At 39.8% G+C, this 23,777-nt stretch overlaps 1 protein-coding gene across 2 annotated transcripts in view; it reads right to left on the reverse strand.

Moving 5' to 3' along the window:
* The window catches only part of CPED1 (cadherin like and PC-esterase domain containing 1), a 328,108-nt gene that overhangs the window by 190,523 nt on the left and 113,808 nt on the right, over positions 1 to 23,777 (reverse strand). For both annotated transcript variants that reach the window (XM_062206775.1, XM_062206743.1), the window contains exons 5-6: positions 19,001 to 19,133; positions 17,177 to 17,345 (exon numbers count right to left, since the gene is read on the reverse strand). In XM_062206775.1, coding sequence (XP_062062759.1) covers positions 17,177 to 17,345; positions 19,001 to 19,133 — 302 coding nt within the window. The remainder of the gene's footprint in view (positions 1 to 17,176; positions 17,346 to 19,000; positions 19,134 to 23,777) is intronic.

Here is a 23,777-nt window from a genome sequence, read left to right on the forward strand (position 1 = left end):
TCCCTCATATCAGTTACCTTATACTTGTCCCACATCAAACAAAATCCATCTTTTTACATGGGGTATTTTAAATGGACACTTAATTAGTATGCATAATTTAAAAGCTCATGCTTAGTATCTAGTCAAACATGACACTATCTAGCACAAGTCAATGTTTTTTTACTCATGCTAAGCACTGACTTTCCCTACTTCCAATCACTTTCTTTTACTTTGCTGCTGAGCCATCTTTATAAAGCCAATTTCCAATCAAGGCATTTCCCTGCTCATATAGGGAGAAGTCCTTAATAACCACAGAGGCAGGTAGCATCATAAACAGTAGAACTTTGAGCCTTTTTGTTACAAACTGCATTAGTTTTATGAGAACTCAAAAACTGATACATGCAATTCGTAAGTGTTTTTAAATTAGAAAAAAAAAAATTTCCCTTGGTTGGTTTTGCTGGCATCCCACATGGAGGTTAGTTTGAATCCCAGCGGCTCCACTTCTGATCCAGCTCTCTGTTATGGCCTGGGAAAGCAGTAGAAGATGGCCCAAGTGCTTGAGCCCCTGCTCCTGTGTAGGAGACCTGGAAGAAGCTCCTGTCTCCTGGCTGCAGACTGACATACATTTGGGGAATAAACCAGGGATGGAGGATCTCTCTCTCTCTCTCTCTCTCTCTCTCTCTCTCCCTCTACTTTTGTAACTCTGCCTTTCAAATAAAAAATAAAATTTTTAAAAATAAATAAATTTTCAAAATTCCTTTATCAATCTTCTGATGTACAGCCAAAACCCTTTATTTGCATATAGGTGAACTAACTGGAAGTGCAAGTAATCTAATTTACAGAAATCTCACCCACAAAGCAATGGTTGAAATGCAATTAGAGGAGGAACTTGCAAAAAAAATCTCAGGGCAGACTCTTTCTAAGCTTTACAATTTCCCCCAAACAATGGGGATGTTTCAAAGCAAGTTTCCTGTATTGATGCTTTTATAAATACTCAGCTTTGCTTTTGTAGAAGCAAGTCCATTTGTTTGGGGGCTTATAGTTCATTAGTGCATGCGTTAGCACGCTACTCAATAGTATAGGGAACAAAGTTGCACCTTGCCTGCTTGCCCCAGCACTGGGCTCTCTGTTCAGTAGTCAGCATGCTGTATGGAGGGAGGGCAGAGCGTTGTTGAGTACAACAAGTTGTCAAGTGACAACTGAAGTAGATTTTGCTCCCCGGAGGTCTGAGTCCTAATTTCAGCTGACATTTATTGGGTCTGTCATTCCTACTAAACCATGAAGGCTCATTTCCTAATCCATGGAATAGGTATCTCCTCGGGGCTCTTAAAAGTTCCCAATGAGGCCATACAGGAGAATACACCAGAGGAATAAAATGACCGTCAGTTTACAATTTATAGCCATGGTCCCATCGGGCTCAATTCTAACATGTCTTACCTTGTTTCACCCACTCCACAAAGCCTGTGCTTTTTTCTCTTCCTTTCCCTATTCCTCCACTTCAGGACATCCTAGGAGTCCCCTTCTCCCACAGACATACAAACTCTAGCCAAATAACACAGCTCATGCTTCTGAGTTCATACCTATGATCCCACATGTGTGCTCCATGAGGTTTTTACAAAACAAATGTACACATTTTTTTCCCCATTTCCGAAGACTCATTCTTCCAAGCTCAGCTCAAACACCATCCATTCTGTGGAACTCCCTCACTTTTCCCAGACTGAATAGTTCTCTCCTGTCCCAGCAACTGTGAGGCATTGCTGCATTCTGCAGTATTAGAGTTACTTCTAAACAGGTGTTTCTCCCCCATTGGAGAGATCTTTGAAAATCAACCAGTACTTCTCTGTTGACACCTTCACATTGCCCAGGGCATACCTGGTGTCTATTAAACATTTTGCAATACAATTAAGTTGAATGAATTAAGAATGATTAATATTCAATACTGCTTTTACTTGAACTGATTTTGGTCCCATAATCAAACAAAGTCTTAAACATGCAAGAAGATATAATTCCCTAATAATTTACTGTGAAATCTTATTGTTTTTACACTATTGAGGTGGGGAACATCGGTGGGGAACATCTGGCCCAGAGGCCATATAAGACTTGAGATCCTCGAGATCATTTGGCCTGGCCCTGCCAAGGCAACCACAGGTGGGGCTCAAGATTCAATAAATCTACAGCAGGTAAATTTTGAAGTTGATAATTTCATATGGCTCACAAAGGATGTTATAAATATCCAAATGGTCCTTGGCAGAAAAAAGATTCCCCACCCATATAATGAACCTTTAGAGAGCCCATTCTACTCTAGCAGAGAGGCTACCAGACAAGATAACCTTCCCACCTTTTCTCATTGCCCATAATTTAGGCACTTCCCTCTTCTCATATTTACATTCCATCCTGGCCAAGCTGCTGATAATCTGCCCTGATGTGAAAATCTTTCGTTTCAATAGAGTGTCAGTCTGAAAAAAAAAAAAAAAAAAGCCCCAAATTTTCCACACCAGCTCAGTATCCTGACCCTGTGCAGTGTAATTTTTGCAGCTCCTGCCATCTACGGGGGGGGGGGGGGGGGGGGGAGCCTATTTCATCACTGCTTGAATCTTGGCTTATGCATGTGATGCTCTTGTGATCAATGGGATTAGCAAATGTGATGCAAACTGCTTTTGCTTCCTGGGACTGCTGTAACAAATTACTGCAAGCTCTTGAGGTTGAAAATCTAAAATCAAGGTGTCATTAAGAGGCTTATGTTTTCTCTTAAGGCTCCTGGGGACGATCCAGTCCTTGCCTCTTTCAGCTCCTGGTGGCTGATGGCATTTCATAGCTTTGTGGTGTAGCATTCTAACCTCTGTCTCCATCTTAACATGACCTTCTCATCTGTCTGTCTCCTCTTCTGTGTGTGTCAAATCTCCCTCTGACTTCCTCATCCTTGGTGTTAGTTCTCACCATGATAAACCAGGATGATCTCATGTTGAGATTCTCAACTCCATTTGTCAAAACCTTCTGTCCAAATTTACAGGTTCTGGGGGGTTAGGACATGAACAAGTATCTTTTAAAGGATAAGCATTCAACCCATAACTCAAAGGCTAGAGAAGAACTTGGGCTTGCTCTCTCTCCATCCTTGGGCATGCTGACACTACCACTGTGTGAGAAACACTGGCCTGCCTAGGTAGTGGCCAGATCATCCCCATAGCCCTAGCCAACACCCAGCCAACAACTAGGGATGTGACTGAAGTCAGATGAAACCATTCAGCCCCACCTGAATGACCAGCAGAGCCTTCCCAGCCAACAGAAATACAAGAAATAACAAATGTTTGTTCCAAGTCACTAGGTTTGAGGATGGCTTGCTATGCAAAAGCTAACTGATTAAATTTATTTTTAAGATAATTTTGTCTTCTCTTTTTGAACCTCTCATATGGAGAAGGTGATCTAGAAACCCCACGGGTTCTCCCTCCTTTTTTTGGTTTTCAATGTTTATAAAACAGTCCAATGCTTGCTGCTTCTGTTGGAGTTCTCTGCCATGCAACTTCACTCTGGCTTCTACCTCAGTCCTTATATATATTTAACCCATTTGAGGGTGGGCATTTTCCTAAGCATCTTCTTCTCAATAGATCATAGATGATCACAACCCACTGACTTCCAAGGAATCAGATTTGTGGTTTGAGGCGCCATCTATTCAAAATTACCCTGGAACTTCTCTGATGGCTGGGCCAAGGCCCCTCTGCCTGTACCAGGGGTCCTTGGACATGGGCATGTGGGGATGCCCTGGTCACACAAGGATGGGCAAACAACTGCAGTCATTCTTCTCCTGGTTTAGAAGTGATATGGATACATGGGTGGAGTGCAGGACTGGGGAGGGAAAGAACATGGCAAACAAAACGTCAAGCTCCCAGGGGACAATTTTTCTGTGTGGGGCCCTCATTCAGGCCATCGAGCCTAAGGAGAGACTCAACCTTAATAGGTGGCATCAGGCACCTCCCTGGCTCTCCAAGTGCTCAATTCCCATTGCTCTTTCTCACTCCTTCTCTCGACGTCAGATCGAGACCCCGATCTGATCTATCTCAGTAAATGGCACCACTGTCCATAAAATGGCTAAACAGTCACCTTGGAGCCATCTTTGTCTATCCTCTCTCTCATGCCAACACCTGTTCTTGTTTCTACCTCCAAAACCTATCTATACCCCTCCTTCTTTACCCCATCATCTCACCGGCTGTCCAATTCTCCTCTGGTCTCACTAACAGCCTTGTAGTAGGTTTCTCTTCCCCTATTCACAATTGTCTTCAATCCATTCCCTACACTGCAGCAGAGTAGGTTTGAAAAAGTGTATCAGATTATGATTCAGCTCGATTGTCACTTGAGGAGCTCTCCCTTCAGCCCATAAAGTGAGCAATTCAGTTACTTTTGTGCATCCTGTTTGTGTCATGAGCTAGATTCAGAAGAGGTAATCATCTGTATTTGTTGACATACGTATAATTCATCATTTATTTGTTTCTATCATTCCAGGTAAGAACAAGCTCCAAGGGTGGGCATTGGGGTGAAAGGGGTTAAGCCACTGCTTGAGACACCTGAATCTGTACTGCAGTGTTAGTTCCAGTCCAGTTCTTGCACTTCCCATCCAGCTTCCTGCCAATGCACCCTAGAAGGCAGCAGATGATGCCTCCAGAACTTGGGGCCTCGCCATCTCCGTAGGAAACTCAGCTGAAGTTCTAGGCTCCTGGCTTCGCCTGGCCCAGCCCTGGCTGTTGCAGATATTTGGGGAGTGAACCAATGGATGGAAGATTCTCTCTCTCTCTCTCTCTGTTTCTTTGTCTTTTAAGTAAAATAAATAAACATAAAAAAGAATGAGGCCCACAAAGGCAGGGATTTTGTCTTACTTCTTACCATGAAGCTCTCTCAGTCTGTGTTCCGTTGCTAACACTGAATACCACAGACTAGGTAAGGATATAAAGAAGAGAAGTGCATTTGTATTTGGCTCATGGCTCTCTGGAGGCTGGGAAGTCCAAGCACATGGTGAGGGCATCTTCTCAGCCTCCAGGAAGGGAGGACCTCTGCTGCGCCACAGCATGGCAGAGCCAGGGCAAGTGCGCCAGCTCAGGTCTGTCTTCCTCTTCTTACAAAGTCATTGATGCCTTCATGGCCTCATTTAATCCTAATTACCTTCCAAAGGCCTCCAAATCTCATTAACATATGAATCTGGGGATTAAGGGTCCAACCAGGAGCTTTTGCAGGACAGATTCAAACCATAGCAGGAGCTTAACACAAAGCCTTGCATATCTGAGGTAGGGACCCAGTAAACATTTGCACAATGAATGCAAAACTCCTTTAACCCAGGAGACAGCTATTTTACAGAAAGGGAAAATGAAGCAGGGAGGTTAAAAGACAACCCAATGTTGCACCATTGGTACAAACACTTTCCTACTTCACACCCATTCCCAGGTCCCTAGAGGCCAGGCCTTGGGATTTTTCTTTTCTATCTTGTACATGCAGTACAATAGCTCTGATGCTACTGATTTATGAATCTCTCCTTTCCAGTAAAAAAGCAATCAGATATTTGATTTCTACTCAACCTGAAAGAGTGTCATCATTGTCCCATTCTTATTTTAAAATTACATTTCTTTTTACTTTAAAAGTAACTCCTTGAAAGCAAGAAAATGAAATAAATTTCCTTAGTATAATGTTTTTCTTCTGTGACTTCTGAATTTAGGGTAATGATTCCACTCTCTGTGACTGGAATACAGATTTTCATGTACATGAGCTGGGTAATCAAGAACATGGGAAAATTCTCACACTTTCAAATAAATTTAGGAAGATTTTCTAGTAGAAGTTGTCCTACTAGAATTTCAACCAAAGCATCACTTTGGATCTGTGCTTTTAAAAAATACATGGAATGGAAGAGAGCAGTATTGGACTCCGTAAGGCTGGGCAGCAGGCATGGGGAAGTTGACCACACTGCAGGTGGCACTGGACGTGGCTTCATAAAGGCAGGGACATCTGGACTTTCCTCTCTTGTTCGAAGTCCCTAGCTCCAGATTTTAAAGATGTGCCTCATGGAACTTGTAGGAACTGGTTACATGGGCTGAGGGGAGGAAGTGAGAGGACAAGCTGAGACCAAGAGGATAGAGTGATGGGCATAGCAGTGCTCTGTATCAGTCAATGAGGAAGTAAGCTATTGCTAACAAGAGCAGTGCAATCTGTCATTGCGTTGCAGTAGGTGCAGAACATAGAATTGTGTGTGTGTGTGCGCGTGCGCGCACACATGCAGATTCCTCACTCCATGTCTGTTGCTTGGCAGTGCTCAAGAGCCATAAGGGACCATCTTTCCTTTCCTCCACAGCATTAGGTCATATACACAAAGGAATTTGGGTTGGAAGTGGGTTTGAGGTGCAGATTGAAATCAAATAAAAGTCACACAAAAGACACATGATGTAAGGAATGCAGTCTTAGATGCTGACTCTAAAATGCCAGCCTAAATTTATGGCCATCACGAAACCTATAAATTGCAAAACCTTCCTAAATGGAAAAACAATATTTATTGTCAATGTCTGACAACTGCTGAGATCACTCCAAATAATTTTGTGGCCTCAGCTAATTAAATCACACCAAGGAATTATCATCATTTATAAACTCTACTTAGCAAAATAGCTTCCCTACTATAAGTGGGAGTTATCAAATAACTTATCAAGATGAATATGTATAGTACAGTTAAAGAAGAAGGTCAAAGCTTTGCTGTTTAAGCTTTTTGTTTTGCCTTTTTTCTTTCCGGGTTGGACAGCTCAGGCTATTGGTGTAATACCAAACATTACCACTTGGGGGCAATATAGTAATTTTTTTGCTTCATCAGTTAGCTAGGTCGGTTTCCTTGGTGACAAAAGATTGCTGTTTCTTTCGAATTTGAAATCACATTTTAATATATGGGAGGAAGAGGCTGTATTTTTTTGTAAACTTACAATCCATAAATCACATAAGACAAATGCAAGTCAGACTTTCTCCTGAAGGGAGAAAAGTCTGTCTTTTAGCAGACAAATCAGTTTTACCTAGTTGGCACATTCGGGAATATTTTATTTTTAGAGTTTGTCACAGCCTTTGAGACAGATATCAAAGAATAAAGGGTAATTTTAATAGGAATTTTTAAAATGACAAACATATGGTAAGCTTCAAAATATACTGGTGGAAAAATTATTTTGTTTCTATACCAAAAGTAAAACACCGAAATGTCTTCCACCACTGGATACATATTTTGCAATGCACTTAAGTGTGAATGTAATTAATTTCTGGAGACTTTTATAGCCGTGTTTTCATTGTTACTGCTTTGCATTCACCTACCACTTTGCAAAGGGATTATTCTCATTTATAATTCCAGCCATTTGGTGAGTGGAGTCTGCACTCCAAACCATTCCTCTCCCTCTGTGTCTGCAGGGCCCAGGCCCTGAGTCAGACACTAAAACGTTCGGGTCTTCTTCGCATCCAGCACAAACATCACTTCTTCCAAGGGCAGCACATATATTTAGGCAAGCAACGTTCCCCCCCTCATTTCGATTCTCTTGATTCTTTGCTGACTTCACCTGATTTTTTTTCCCTCCCAATACATTTTCCTGTCATCAGAAGATATTTAACATTACCATAGCAATGGAAACCTCAGGTGAGCTTCTTGTCAAAGTCCAGGGATCAAGATTTATAAAATTAAGCTCATCAACTCTGTAGGTGCCTGCACAGAACTGGAAAAAATCCAGGAAGATTACAGACGATTTTGGCTTAATTTGTGGGTGCATTATGGTGAGGAGGGTAGTGAAGAAAGGGATTATGGCCGCTCAGTCTTGAATATCTTTATGTTTTAGCTGACTCAGTTATTAAAGACACGAGGAGAAACTCAAACAGTAGGCTGGTGTTTTTCTAATGTATGCCAGAAGTGCTTTGAAACACTGCTTACACAAGTCCCCTATCCCTGTGCTGCTTGTATTCCAAATACTCGGTGATGGTAGGAGCTTGCAATCAGTGAGGGATAACAGAAATCACAGCCACATTCCTGTGCTGGTAATGGCAAAGCAAGGAAAAGCCTGCTTCCATTAACGAAGAAGTCCACAGGCAGCGTACGCCCAGGCTCCAGTTTGGAGAAACAACACTTGGACTTTCCAATGATCTGGGTCCCTCCCTCAGCCCGACACACACTTCCCAGAGCAGACTCCAAGCAGAAGCAGACTGAACTGGAAAGAAGAAGGCTCTTGGGCACCAACACATGGTTTGCCTTTGAAACTGAGGAACATGGGCTTACATGATAGTTTTAGACCAAACAGAATTCACTGGGATAAATGTATACACCTGCTAACATTCAAAATACCGCAGAAGAATCCCCTTTCCAGTTTTTGGTGTTTATTTCTTTTTCTTATCCTTATCCTTATTCTTATTCTTTTCTTATTCTTATTCTTCATCTTATTATTTGAAAGGTAGAGTGAAAGAGGGAGAAACAGAGAGATCCATCCACTGGTTCACTCCCTCAAATGCTGTAGTAGCCCCGACTGGCCCAGTCTGAAGCCAGCAGAGAGGAAATCCACCTAGGTCTCCCACATAGGCGGCAGGAATTTCGGTACTTGGGTCTTCACCTGCTGCTTCCCAGGAGCATGAACAGGATCAAAAGCCGGAGGAGAAACAGGGGCAGGACCCAATCCCATGTATGCTTATAGTGACGCAGGTGGGAGGTGCACGTCCCAAGTGGCAGTTTAAGTTGCTCTAGCATAACGCCGACCCTTCTGCCTTTCAAACTGATCCCCCCGATTCCACACAGAAATCCCTGAATGTAAGCTCACCTCTATTTTTCTTGTAAATATTATAGATGCTTTCCATTGATTTTCTAGCATTGAAGGAAATAATTAACAATGAACTCATCGGGGTGAGATTTCACCTTTATGTTGTTATTACAATACATTAAATATAAATAGATATCTATCTGTATCAATGTAGAATATATTTATCAGTTCATTATTTGATAGAGCTATCAGTTCATGACATTAGTTCAAGAGATAATATGTTTGACTTAAGAAAGGTAGCATATGTAAATTCATAATTCTGTCTTCTGTTGCACAACCTGCTTGTCCCAAAATGATAGTTAATAAATGACTAGTAACGAAGTGCCTTTAATGAATAAGATGATGACTAACAAGCACTGCTTGACAGACAGGTGCTGAGTGGGTGCTGTGTGCCAGGTACTCAGTGAAGCTCTGGAGATACAGTCTCACAGTTTGCCTTTGAAGCTGAGGGTCGTGGACTTCTCACATGATCTTTTAGACCAAATGGACATGACCATGATTAATATATGATTTTATTTCTGTTTGGGACAATGACCCAAATCCAGTCTTAAAGATGAATTAATTTACCTTTTTATATAACAAAATTGAGAATGGGTGAATGAAAGAAATGAATGAGTGAGTCTTTTTTAAATAGAGAGAAAACCATCAGCAACACCATCAAGGCAAAATAAAATTATGCTAGGTTGATGCACTGTAAACTCATGTGCACTTGCAAAGCAATCACTCCTTTTCTAGAGCAAACTATATGTGATTCAATACTTAGCACCCACATGGGCTGATTAGGTAAATGGTATTTTGCAGTTATTATTTAAATTATTATTTTGAGCATCACTCACAAGTCCACTTAATTATATGCTGGCTATCGATAGTTTATAAAATCAAACTTCCAGATGAACACCTCCATGCATTTTTTAAATTTAATTCGAGCAAGAGTAGCTTAAGCAATAGATCAACTCTTTTAACAAACTCTCAGGAGCAGCCCTTTATTCATATTATTTCAGAGATGACATAAATCTCCTGGGCCTACCAAGAGCCAGATGCTGAGGGAAAAAAGTCTTTTACAAGGTCTGTTCCAGAGCCTGCAGTTTTAGACAGAAAATGAAGATCGGGAGAACACTTGGTAAGGCTGACAGCCCATCCGGTGATTATACCTGCTTCTAAAGACATCACTCATGTTTACCCTGGGACCATCTGAGCTATCTTGCCTGACATTATCAGAGGCCCTGCATAAATATGGGCGACAAATGAGGCTAACTTCATCCCTGTGACTGTGTCGTGTCTCCAAGCTGAGTAAGAGCGAGGTGCATCTCTGAAAAGGGCCTTTTGCTAATAAAAATGCTTCCCCCTTTGCCAGTATTGTGCTCTCTCCTCTGTACACACTTGTTGATTACAGTGATGTAGACAGAGCTGCAGGCTCTGGGGCTGGAAGAATGGCCCCCAAAAGGCCAGGGCATTGCTGATGGAGAGCTGGGGATTTACAGACACAGTGGGCAGGAGCCTGCTTCACCTATAGTTTCTATTGAAGATGATTCTCACAGACACTCACTTGAGAAAAGGCCATGAAGTTCCAGGCTTCTGCCTTTCCATCAGAGTGGCCTCATCCAGAAATTCAGAGTATAACACCCATCTATTACATTTATTAGACAGCAAATTGTCATTTACCTATCATTTATCTATACCACTTATCCATCCTTGCAAAGTAGAGTGGCTGTCTTTGAGCAGTTAGGAATTAAGTATGCTCAAGCAATTTCTTCACACTGAATTTTTAAAATGACCTTTGATTCAATTCAACCCAATAGTCATTTATGGAGAGCAGAAAATATGCAAAGAACCATCTCCATAGAACTTTATATCTAATATCAAATAGTATCAACAAGCACAGCATCTTCAAATATGTGATGGTTGATAGAACAATGAATCAATTTAAGTTATGTCTCAAATGGATAAAATAAGGATTTTGACAAAATTTCCTGCCCGAAGTCACAAATCACTTCAGCAATACATTTTTATAAAGACAGGCAGCTATGGTTACAGGTATAAAGAATCTTCAGATCTCATAAAAATGTTACAAGTATTAGTTTCCTCTCTGTTGAGTAACTTCTGACTTTGTGATTTATGATGGATGAAGGGGTGACTTGTGACTTTTTACTCTAAGAACCAAATTTAAATTTATGACATTTCTTGTAGTTAATCTATATGAGCTGTGTATAAAGACAGCCCAGGGCACATCTGACCAAAAGTTGTAGTTGAAGTGGTTGTAGAAAAGTTCAGCTCCTGAATTCATAAGTGTAACTGGAATGTTTTACAATTAAATTGAGAGGTTTTTTAGTGGAAGATGTTTTGAATACAATATTGCTTAAAACTGGATTTACTGACCCACCAAATGTGGTTGTTTCAAAATTAAACCGTATAATAAATAAAGATTACATTTGATAAAAGTTTTATTCCCCTTTTTTGTATTGCCCTTTCTTCTAAGTTTGAACATCCTTGAGAAATATCTAACACTTAAATGCTTACATTTTCATTCCATAGACAGGAACTTCTTAAAAAAAAACTTAGTTTACAAAGCTTCTATTTTTCATTATTTATCAAATTTGCATTTTGTGATATTCTACACCTCTCTCCAAAGCTCAGCAACAAAATATCTCAGCAGCAACCTAATTGGAAATAAATGAGCTCTTGGTTGTATCTGTTATTACTTTCATACCTCCTTTAGCTGCCAGAATGTTCTATAAATGGCCGCTGATAACCAGTTTAGTGGGTTTGCCTCACTGCACAGTGCATAAATCACTATGGATTTAACTAAGTAATTTAGCCTTTGAATTCAGGATTGTATATACACACATAGGCATGCACTCACATACACACACACACACGTGTGCCTGCATGCACTCACATACACACACACACACAGGCATTATATTTGATAGAATTTAAGCATAATGTATGATAAAATACTGGTGTAATAACATAGTTGGTCTTTACAGTGGGTTTTGGACTTGCACTCCACATTAGGTTTGAGAAGTTTCTGTGCATTTTTTCACATCTAAAAATAACGGGAGGAAGCTGTATTTTGGGGGGTGGTTAAGTGATTTAACAGATGCATATGATCTATTTGTTTTAAATGAAATCCAAAGAATTTCAGCTGAAGTGTAAATAAACAGCCCCTTGTTTTCTGCAGGCTGTATTATCTAGCATAAATCTGACCTTGTAAGGAAATGATTGCTTCCTAGCACATTAAGCCAGGAAGCTGCTCCAGTCTCTGAGAGCGGGGAACAGCTTTGTCCAGAACAATCAGGCAAGATCTAGAAAAATACATCTCAAGGAGAGGATAGAAATGACAAGAGCTTCATGTTTTCCTATGCTGCAACCATAGCTCATAACTGCCCCACAGACACAACAAAGAAGGAAGAATTCTTACAAAATAGTGAGTAAAGCAGAAAAAAAAATCTAAACAAAATCAAATCACAGAGTTGTGTTTTTTTATGATTTACCTTCCGGAAATAAAACTATCACCAACAACAACTCATCATTTCCATTGGTCATTTCTACTGGCCTAGAGGAGAATGGTACTTAAATAAACAAACAGAAAAATACTTTTAAAAAGTTACTCGCTGCAGTGTCCTGTCAGGATGGTGAACTGGCGCAGGTGAAATGAGATGGAAGCATGAATTTGATTACAAAAACTTGAGTGACAGGATTCTGAAAGCCACTGTGCACTGGTGAAACGGGGTGGCTGTGGACAGGGATGACCAGAACATGGAGAGGGGACGTGAGGTGTGAGGGGGGAGCAGTGTTTAACTTCCCTCCTGGCACTGAGCTCTCTAGGCCACAGCTGCCTGCTCCTCCCTTGGAAGGATATTGTGCCCAGTTCCGGAGGTCCAGTTGCTGAATTTTCTTGGGGATAATGACCGGCTCATGCAAGAAGTTGATCAGGAGTGTGGGGTTACCAGTTGCTTTTGGCATCCACATCTCTGCCCTCTTAACTTTCAAATCCCATGCTTGATGGATTGCAATGGAAGGAAGTACTAGCTTTTCTTCCTAAGCATTTAAGGGGGTGAAATTCTGACCAGAGAAGCAACCTGGCACAGTGGCAGCAAAGGAAGTGGCAGAAAGTGGTTCTGCATTGCCTGGAGCTCATTCTCTCCCTGTCCTGGATTCACCTGCAAGGATTGGCTTTACTCAGATGCTGCCCTGGCTGAATGAAATAATACCTGCAAGAGAACTTAAGCTCAAAGACAAATGTAAAGTACATCTATTTCAAAAGAAAGGCCACAAAGTGGCCGGCGCCGTGGCTAATCCTCCACCTGCGGCGCCAGCACCCTGGGTTCTAGACCCAGTCGGGGTGCCGGATTCTGTCCCGGTTGCTCCTCTTCCAGTCCAGCTCTCTGCTGTGGCTCGGGAGTGCAGTGGAGGATGGCCCAAGTCCTTGGGCCCTGCACCTGCAAGGGAGACCAGGAGGAAGCACCTGGCTCCTGGCTTCGGATCAGTGCTATGCACCAGCCGTGGCGTGCCACAGAGGCCACTTGGGGGGTGAACCAACGGAAAAAGGAAGACCTTTCTCTCTGTCTTTCTCTCTCTCACTGTCCACTCTGCCTGTCAAAAAAAAAAAAAAAAAAAAGGCCACAAAGTGACTAAAAATTTAAAATAATTGTGATTAACACATTGAAGGAGGTAATGGAAGAGAGTAGTAGAATGAAATATGAAAAAATAAGTCATTTAAAAGAGCCAAGAAGTATATTCAGAAATCAGATGTAAATTAAAATGTGTGTAGTTCTTCTTAAGGGGACATCAGCCTTAACTAAGTGACTGAAACACAGAAGACAAGATGGCTAGCAGGAAAGATACACTGTAAGGACTTCACAATTTAAAAGACAACATCAAAGAACTGACCAGAACAAAGAATATTTCCAGAAACCAAAGAGAAAATTTATAAGAAAAGCCAAATGGTAAGGAAATAGAAATGGAAAGATTAAAATATGGACAACAGGCCGGCGCCGTGGCTCAACAGGCTAATCCTCCGCCTTGCGGCGCCGGCACACCGGGTTCTAGTCCCGGTCGGGGCACCGATCCTGTCCCGGTTGCCCCTCTTCCAGGCCAGCTCTCTGCTGTGGCCAGGGAGTGCAGTGGAGGATGGCCCAAGTTCTTGGGTCCTGCACCCCATGGGAGACCAGGAGAAGCACCTGGCTCCTGCCATCGGAACAGCGCGGTGCGCTGGCCGCAGCGCGCTACCGCGGCGGCCATTGGAGGGTGAACCAACGGCAAAAGGAAGACCTTTCTCTCTGTCTCTCTCTCTCACTGTCCACTCTGCCTGTCAAAAAAAAAAAAAAAAAAAAAAAAAAAAAAAAAAAAAAAAAATATGGACAACAGAGGAAGAAACCAAAGAAAAACAAGGAACAAGAATATTTCAAGAAATAATAAAAACAAATTTCCCAGAATTAATGATTAAAAAGCTTAGGCACAAATTTAAAACACTCAAATAAGAAAAGAAACAAACCAATAGGGTACTGTAATGCCAGTATCCCGTATGAACAGCGGTTAGAGTCCAAGCTCCTCTGTTTCCCATCCAGCTCCCTGCTAATGCACCCGAGGAAGCAACACAAGACAGCCCAAGTGCTTGGGCCCCTGCTTCCCATGTGGTAGACCCGGATGGAATTCTAAGCTCCTGACTTCAGCCTGGTACAGTCCTGGGCATTGCAGCTATTTGGAGCATGAACCAGTGGGTGGAAGATTCTATCTCTGTCTCTCTTCCTTCTCTCTTTCTCCCTCTCCTGTAACTCCGCCCTTCAAATAAATAAAATGGGTTTAAAAAAAATAAACAAAGATAAGATAAAACGGCAGAAGTAAGTCTTAATAGCTTCTCAGTCCTTCTTCTGGAATTGGGATGAACACCTCCTCCCACCCTTGGAAATCCAAGCTCCAGATTCTGAGGTCTTGGCCTTCGACTGGAAGTTACACATCCATTGGCCTTTGGACTCAGATTCAATGCACCCCCCCTCCCCCAGCTTCCCTGATCTTCTGACTTACAGAGAGAATACCATGGGGCTTTTTGGTCTCCATGAATGAATAAATAAATTCCTATAATAAATCTTCTCATATATTTACATGTTTTCTGTTTGTCCTAATTCTCTGGGAAATCCTGAACAATACAATACTTTCAAACGTTTACAAAGGGAGTAACTGTATATAATACATTCAACCTAATCATGAAAATTAATAACAGAAAAGGGGAATTTCCCTGGTAGGTATTAGGACATAATTGGTACTACCCAGATAATGCACACAGGTGCGCCAAGTAGAACAGTAGACAATGAAGAAGCGTATCTTTTCAATCTAAATATAGGAAAGATTTCTGAAACCAAATCCTCAACGCAAAAACCCTGAAGAAAAATTAATTTGATTAATTCATAATTTGATTAATCAATTGAAGATGTTTTTATCAATAAGGGAAATGATAAAGTTGACAGATGACAAATTGAGCTATTTGAAAGAATGAGATAGCATTTCACACATGTTAGACTGATAAAATAGGAAGCAAGAAAAGATCAAATGTTGGCCATGTTTTGAGATGTGGAGGCCCTACAACAGAGATAGAGACTGACACAGACATTCTAAAAGGCAACCTGGCATTATTTAATTCTATCATATGAACTTACATGACCCAATAATTACACTGCTGGCTAAATATTCTCCAGAAAATTGTATGCAGGTTCATAAAGGGTCACACACAAGGATTTTTACATTTGAAGAATTGTTTGATTCTGCAAAGAGTTGGAACAATCAGTATGTCGGTTACTGGAGGAATTGGCAGGTGAACGCCAATGAAATACACTCCATGAAATTCTGCAAATCAGCAATAAAATAACAAAAGATGTAAAAATAACATCATGATGGTTCCTTCCTAAAGTTAGGTAGTGCTGAATATAAAAAATGTTAGAGAAAAGAAAGTCTCCAATGGAGTAGTTTACATGAATTAAAAACACAAAATGAAAACACATTTTACAAGAATATTTTTAAAATGTACATGAAACCATTGTAATAGCAGTCAATGGAAGGAGAGAGGAATTGCGCAAGGTGAATGAATTAAATAAATAGACAAAAAGGGAAAAATTTGCATAGGCTGATGTAAATTCTACAAGAGCATGAATCTGGGCCTGTATTCAGATGTGTGTTGATGGTACGAGTTATGTGACATGATTTAGGAAAAATAATTCTTGTCTCTGTACCTTAGTTCCAACTATTAGGTTGAACCATGTGAAATCACAATTTTTGTAGGTCAAAATAGCCAAATACTTATCATTTCATATAATTTAACCTAATAGGAAGGAAAAATAGGAATAATAAATGGCAATTTGGGAAACATGCATTGACACTGTCAAGACCTGTGGGAGATACCTGAAGGAAGCCAAATCAGATTTCAGTTCTTTATAGCTAACTGAAAAGCATAGGTGTTGATGTAATTGAAGTGGGAGGATTGTGTTTAACATACAGGATGCCCCCTGAAGAACTTAAGTCACCAATACCATTTCCTTAAAATGTACACTCTCTATTTTAGTGGAGCATATAACAGCTGCATCTCTTATCATGCTGATGTGTTTCTTTATTGATATTATTTAAACAGGCTATTTAAAAAATTTTCACTGTGAGAGGATTTTTCAAGAATTCAAAATGCAATTTAGGTAATGTAAATCCTGAAAAACAGATCAAGTTCTTTCACTTCAGAATCTTAAAACTTAAAACTGGAAGAGGCACCTGTACATCCTTTCAATTTCTTTCTATCTGTACTCCGAACAATTATCTCTGTAAAACTGAAATTTTATCAAATACGCTGTCACTAGAAATTATTTTCAACTAAGTTAACCTGAGTCACCTTATATAACTAAACTTTTTTAGGTTATTATTAAGTTTTTCTCAGAAAACTTCATCATCCTTTGTATCATGGCTTGCTATATTAGGCACATTTGAGAGCTCTATTTATCATTCAGGAAATATTCCATATTGACTGGTGTCATAAAAGAAGTATTATGCTTTTCAAGATGAAGCAAAATGCATAAGGACAGAATTATATTTTCATTTGTTAGATTGGCTCTATTTTTCTTGAAAAAGTGGAAAGTCAAGAAAAATAGTGTACATCTGAGAACTTGCTCTATAACAGGTCAAAGAATTGAACTAAAATGAAGAGTTGAGGAAAAAAAAAAGATGTAGCCTTTGTGATCCCTGGTGAATTAAGCTGTTTCCAGTTCATTTTTGAACCTGTACCTATTAAATGAAAATCTCTTCTTGCAGCAATAAAAAGATGCAATCTTTGTTCAGAGAGATCTGATAACCATAAAGGTCGGAGGATGGCAGCCCAACTCATTTTACTTATCTGCAGTGTACTGTGTGTGAAATAATGGAGCCTTTACCTTGACAGTGAAGCGCTTTCTCTTTGGTGGATTCCAAACTGTGCCAGTTGAATGAATGAATGCACGCAAAGGGGTTAAGGATGTCACTAACACATATGCTTTAAGAATCATGGAGAGATCTTCAGCTTGAAAGGTTGTTTCGTGTGGAGCAAGGACTCTTGTTTGATTCCTAAAAAATAAAATACACAGTTAATGCTCCACAATGTAGGGTTAGATACCGAATTTTCTTTTCTTTTCTTTTCTTTTTTTTTTTTTTAGATTTTTATTTATTTATTTGAGAGGCAGAGTAACAGACAGTGAGAGGGAGAGACAGAGAGAAAGGTCTTCCTTCTGTTGGTTCACTCCCCAGATGGCCGCTATGGCCAGAGCTGTGCCGAGCCAAAGCCAGGAGCCAGATGCTTCTTCCCAGTCTCCCACATGGGTGCAGGGGTCCAAGCACTTGGGCCATCTTCCACTGCTTTCCCAGGCCATAGCAGAGAGCTGGATTGGAATAGGGGCAGCCGGGACTAGAACTGGCGCCCATATGAGATGCCAGCGCTGCAGGTGGAGGATTAACCTAGTGCACCATGGGGCCATTCCCGATATTGAATCTTCAAATTACCTTCTAGCCCTTTTTGGAGCCCTGCTTTCAGTATGTGGTTTTCTTTAAACAATTTCAACTGTTTATTAGAATCACCACCAGGGGGAACAGGGGTACAAGGAAAGAAACCAAACTGGTAAAAGTTCTGCTTTCTGGTAGACTTAATCAAAAGATTTTTTCAAAGAAAAAAAGTAGGAAAATAGTACGTAAGCATGAAATTGGTCACATTATCCATGTACTCACACTCATGATACCCCAAAAAAAGGGATACAGATTACAGCTTGGGAGCAATGAAATATTTTCTGAGGTTTTCCTTTCTGCCCCTGGCTCCCTTTGCCTGAACTTCTCCTTTTCAAGAAAAGATGTTCCATTTTTCAGTAGCAGACAGGTAACCAAGAACATGCCCAAATGCTTTCCCCCTAGTTCAATTCTACCTAATATCCCTTACCCCAGGTGACTAGGGATATTAAGAAAACAGATCATTCTACAGGGAAAACCAAATTCGCTTCACGTTTTATAATGAAGCAAATATACTTTCATCATTAGTGATACCAAAATGTATAACTATTTGCTTTTCTAAACCATAGTTCTATATACTACACATCTAAGTTTGGTTAATGAAAATCTGGCAATATTTTAACTTTTGAAGTCTCGGTGCAGGATGCCTATAATTCTTCAATGAATCTGATTAATTTCCGAAATATTGCCTTATAAAGTTAGATGAGGCAAATTCCATTGTATCAGTGATAAGATAATTGAAATATGAGTTTTTCGCTCTGATTTATCTACTGCCTAAAATCCTTTCCCTGCAGGTATGCTGGACAACATCATATTCTACAGATGCTTTCTTAGATCTTGGGAGGATTAAAAACAAACAAATAAATAAAACTGAATTAACAGCTGGGAAAAAATGCATTTAACCATACTTACAGACTAAGGCAATATCATTTAAGTATAAAATGAAAATTAAAGCTTTATAGTTTTCCACTGTCAAGATTTTCAACTTTCATTAATAGAACTCACCAGATAAAAGTTCAATTTACTCAAATGCTTATTCTATGACAAGAGATGTCTGAATCAGGTTAGAAGAAACTCTATGATGATGTTATGAAGAAGGTATAGCCTAAAATTTATGTAACAGAACTTGGTAATTCAAACCCCTTAGATCTGTTCTGTGCTTTTCTCTTGTTCAGCTGTCTCCTAAAATACATGCTGGATATTACAAATCAAAATGTTTAACTCACAGTAGTTCTTGCCTCCAGCCCCATAGTTTCCACATATGTGGCTTCACTGGTTTTAAAAGGTGCCTTGAAGTATTTGGTTGTAATTGTATTTCCTGAGCCAGACACACAGAGGGACTCACTGGAAGTCGCAATTCTGAAAAGATTCAAAAGAGTAGACAATAGTCATTTGACTGTTTCCTTCTGGAGTTGCTTCCCAAATAGAGTATGCCCCATTGAAGTACGGGGTCCACAGGAAATATGCAACAAATTTTCTCTCCATTGTGAATCAAAGTGGGAACACTGAGTAGGAACGCATGCTCAGAGAAGCCTTTGCCTTATGGTGCATCCTCCTAATACAGACTCAGAACACAACTGTGACAACTGAGTTCAAAGATTCTTGCTCAGCAGGGAAGGCAGGAATGGTGTCTCCAACTATCCCATCCCTTCAATCCTTGCTCCACACAGCTAAGAGACACATCCCAAGAGGATGCTGGAGCAGACTTCTGTTTGAGATGAAAGCTCTTCGTGAAAAACTTGCATTGGTTTCCTGATACACAATGCTTCACACTTAAAGTCTGACATGCTTCATGACCTTGGAATTCTCAACAGCAATGCTTTATTATTTTGTAAAACATTAATTATTAGTTTTTAAGTATATAAAAATAAAGAATAACCATGGTCCCTTACTTAAGAACATACACATGCATATGTTAAACAAAAGTACTGCATATACTTGGTTAGAAAAAACAAATTTCCAATTAACCCTTCTGTCTATGAAAAGATTAATGCTAGCATCAATCTAGAAATCTAGATAAGCACATGGATCAGATGTATACATTTATTAAATATATACATTTTGGCATTATCAATATATCTACTTAAACCTATATATGTGTGTCGTTCTGTTTTTTACATGATCTACAGGAGACATCGTAATGGTCTATGCCTGGTTTATTTACCTGCTAATCCAACCTGGAGCCTTTTCTATATCAGGTTAGAATTACCCCCTGTATCACTTTAATGTCTAAGATGTTCTATTAAATGAACTTACATTTAACTTGGTCATTCCTCTATTGTTGTTTATTTAGAGTATTTTTGCAATTTTTTTTCTTTTGTTATTTTAACAACACTGCAATGAACACTCTTCTACATTTGCTTTTATCAGTGAATGTAGGGTCAGATTCTTATCGCTTATGTCTAATTGCCAGGTCAATGAGTAAAGGCATTACAAATGTTTTGGCTATTACCACGTTGCTATCCAAAAGGATTGCCCCAATCTGCACTCTTTCCAACATTATGTGAGAGTTGTTGTTGCCTTACTCCTAGGTCACAGTGCTTTATTTTTATATCACATAATTTATCTAGCTCTCAAACTGGATCAAAGCCTTTCAATTACTTTTCCCCCTTGTGCACATTTCATCAATACTCACATAGTCTAATTTAAAACACTTCACACTCTTAAGTAAAAGTCAGCAGAAGTCACGCTGTTCAATGTATTCCCAAATCTCATTATTTAACACAGTAAGATCTTGCTCGGAAAACGACATCATATTTGTAAAGCTTTCCTATTAATGAAGTTCTAATGCATCATAATAAGAGAAATACTGAAGCTGCTTTGCTTTTGGAGATGACAAATGAAGAGCCATGAAGTTGATTTCTTTTCTTGAGACTCACAGCTTTAAAAAAGTTGAGCTGTTTACACGATCCTTTGAATTTGCAGTAAGAAAAAAAAGTGTTCTTAATTAAAATTTAACTAAATAGACTCTGCCTTCTACAGTTTATTACTAGGAAAACTTCCTGTGTCTTCAGGAGAATTAATTTGTAATCTTTTTTGTGCAATACGATAATAACATAATTTTCTCTGATTTCCCTTTTGCTTTGCTGCCATGAGGCCCTGTACTAATTTGTCCAGGCTTGGAGGTTATTTTTTATGATTATAAAAAAGAATAAAGAAAGAAAAGAAACATTGCTGTAACTAGCTGCTGCTTGACATCCAAAACCATTTGCTTTCTTTCTTTTTTTTTTTTTTTTATTTGATAGGTAGAGTTATAGACAGAGAGACAGAGAGAAAAGTCTTCCTTCCATTGGTTCACCCCCCAAATGGCTGCTACGGCTGGTGCACTGCGCCGATCCCAAGCCAGGAGCCAGGAGCCTGGAACTTCCCCCAGTCTCCCACATGGGTGCAGGGGCCCAAGGACTTGGGCCATCTTATACTGCTTTCTCAGGCCACAGCAGAGAGCTAGATTGGAAGAGGAGCAGCCAGGACTAGAACCAGCGCCCATATAGGACGCTGGTACAGCAAGCAGGGGATTAACCTACTGCGCCAAGGCGCCGGCCCCTAAAGCCATTTTCTTTTTCTTTTTCTTTTTTTTTTTTTAAGATTTATTTATTTATTTGAAAGTCAGAGTTACACAGAGAGAGGAGAGGTAGAGATAGAGAGAGAGAAGTCTTCCATCTGATGGTGCACTCCCCAATTGGCCACAACAGCAGGAGCTGTGCCAATCTGAAGCCAAGAGCCAGGAGCCTCCTCCAGGTCTCCCACGCGGGTGCAAGGGCCCAAGGACTTGGGCCATCCTTTACTGCTTTCCCGAGCCATAGCAGAGAGCTGGATTGGAAGAGGAGCAGCCGGGACTAGAACCAGCACCCATATGGGATCCCGGCACTTCAGGACAGGGCATTAACCCGCTGCACCACAGTGCCGGCCCCATAAATCCATTTTCATTTAACTTGATTATAGCCAGAATTTAGAAATAAAGTCTATTAATAATTAAATATATTTATTAAATAAAAGTTAAAAAAAAGTGGAAAAAAAGAGCTGTAACTTCATTTTAGAAAACTTTCATAAATAATTGTAGAAATTTAATGCCCTAGGTTGTTAGTCAAAAAGAATTTTTGTCTGTAGTTACTCTTTCTTTTATCTTTCTTTCTTTTTAAAGATTTATTTATTTATTTGAGAGGTAGAGTTACAGACAGATTTGGCATATCCACCAAGGACTCTCTCTCAGGCCAATCAAATCTACTGGTTTACTACCCTACTCCCCTTTTGTCTTCACCCTCCAACACACTCAAAGAGCCTGGAAATCTACAAACCACGTTAAAGCTACTGTGTCTTCTTGGAAGACATTTTGGAGATGAGGCTTTCTGACAGTTTTCCCAATAGACTTCTCATTCATTAACACATACTTTATAAAAATTTTAGAAAGTAATAAGTATAAAAGGCCCATTATGCACATTTCAGGCCTTCCTGCACCACAATATGAAGACTGAACAGATAGACACTGTATGACCACTCTAATCTTATTTTTACAGAGCTCTTAAGCCAGGATTCTGTTGACCTTCCAGAACAAAAATTAACTATTTGTTCGGGATATCAGATGGTGCTTTTCTCTTGCCTTTTGATATCCACTGGGCTAGGTACTGAATGCCTGCTGACTGACTGGGGTGCAGTTATATGAAAAGGAAGATTAAATCAGCTCCAAAACACATGAGTTTTTATTTTGGTTCTTGTCAATAAACATTTTATGGGTTTAAGTCATTGTCAAGAATCTTCTAGAATTCAAAATGTGATTTTTATCAATCTTCGGAGCTTTCCAAATTTCTGAAGATAATGTTGACCATTGACAATTCTTCAAGCAACGTTAGTTCTAGCAGTGAACTAGTTTTGGGGGACTAAGCCAACTTCCAGGTGGCAACAAAATGGTGTTCCAATGAATTAAATACATTTAATTTGATGATTTATTTTTTGCCCTTCTATATGGTACCTAGTCATACCCACCGCAGGCAATGACTAAACATGGGGAAAATACTTGTACTAGCAAAGATCATCTGCTAAATTCATATTGTATTTGATTTAATGATTTTCCCTATTGCTAATTAATAGGAAAGTAAATAGTGAAAGTATAATTTTATTTTACAAATATGTGAATGTTGTCTCACATTCCATATTAGGAAACTAAGATTAGTCAATATTATTATAAAACTTTCAATGATATTAGAACATTTAATAATTAACATGTAGTTTTTATATTAGACGTATAAATAAGTACTGTTTATGGCTATATTCATTGTTCTTCCTGCTTGAGACCATTTACTTGGCCTACAGGTGTGAAAGCTACAGAAATATCACCTCATCAATTACATGCATAGCAAATATAAATTAATATATGCATAAAGTGAAGTCATAGCCAGGAAATGACTATGAGTCAGGCATCAGCAAAAAGAGTTGGATGGCGGAGTCATGAAGGTGACTAAAGAGACTGTTTACTAAGAGACTATTAAAGAGACTGTTAACACACCAGAGAGGGTCAGAGGGAAGCAACTAGGGTACTGAAACTCCCCAGGGCTGACACAATAGGAAGTTCTCACCACCCTTAGACCAGGAAGAAGTTTCTAGCAGCAGCCAAAAGCATAGCTGTGTGAGAAGCTAACAAAGCAAGAGTGATGGCCACAGGTAGGGGAACACAGCCACACTCAGCCACAGCTACAGCATTCACTTCCCGAAGTTTTCCCTCCTGAGTGTGATGTCTTTCCAGAAGCCAGAGGACAAGGAAGTTATCCAAACACTACACTCGGAAAACATGAGCTTAGGCCACAATCTCCTCCTTCCCAGTCTCATGTCCTGGAGAAAGAAACAACTGTGAGTATGGAGTGTGTGTGTGCACACATAGTAAAAAGAGTGAAGATAAACAAAATTTGCTTTGATCACAAGTAGGAGCATTTGTATTTGCCAACAGAATGGCTCAGGCTGGACCATATAAAATTGTCTTTTGTATGGTAAAAGAAATGGCATAGAAAATTA

The sequence above is a fragment of the Lepus europaeus genome, chromosome 1 (genome assembly GCF_033115175.1).
Source record: "Lepus europaeus isolate LE1 chromosome 1, mLepTim1.pri, whole genome shotgun sequence".
NCBI classification, from domain to species: Eukaryota; Metazoa; Chordata; class Mammalia; order Lagomorpha; family Leporidae; genus Lepus; species Lepus europaeus.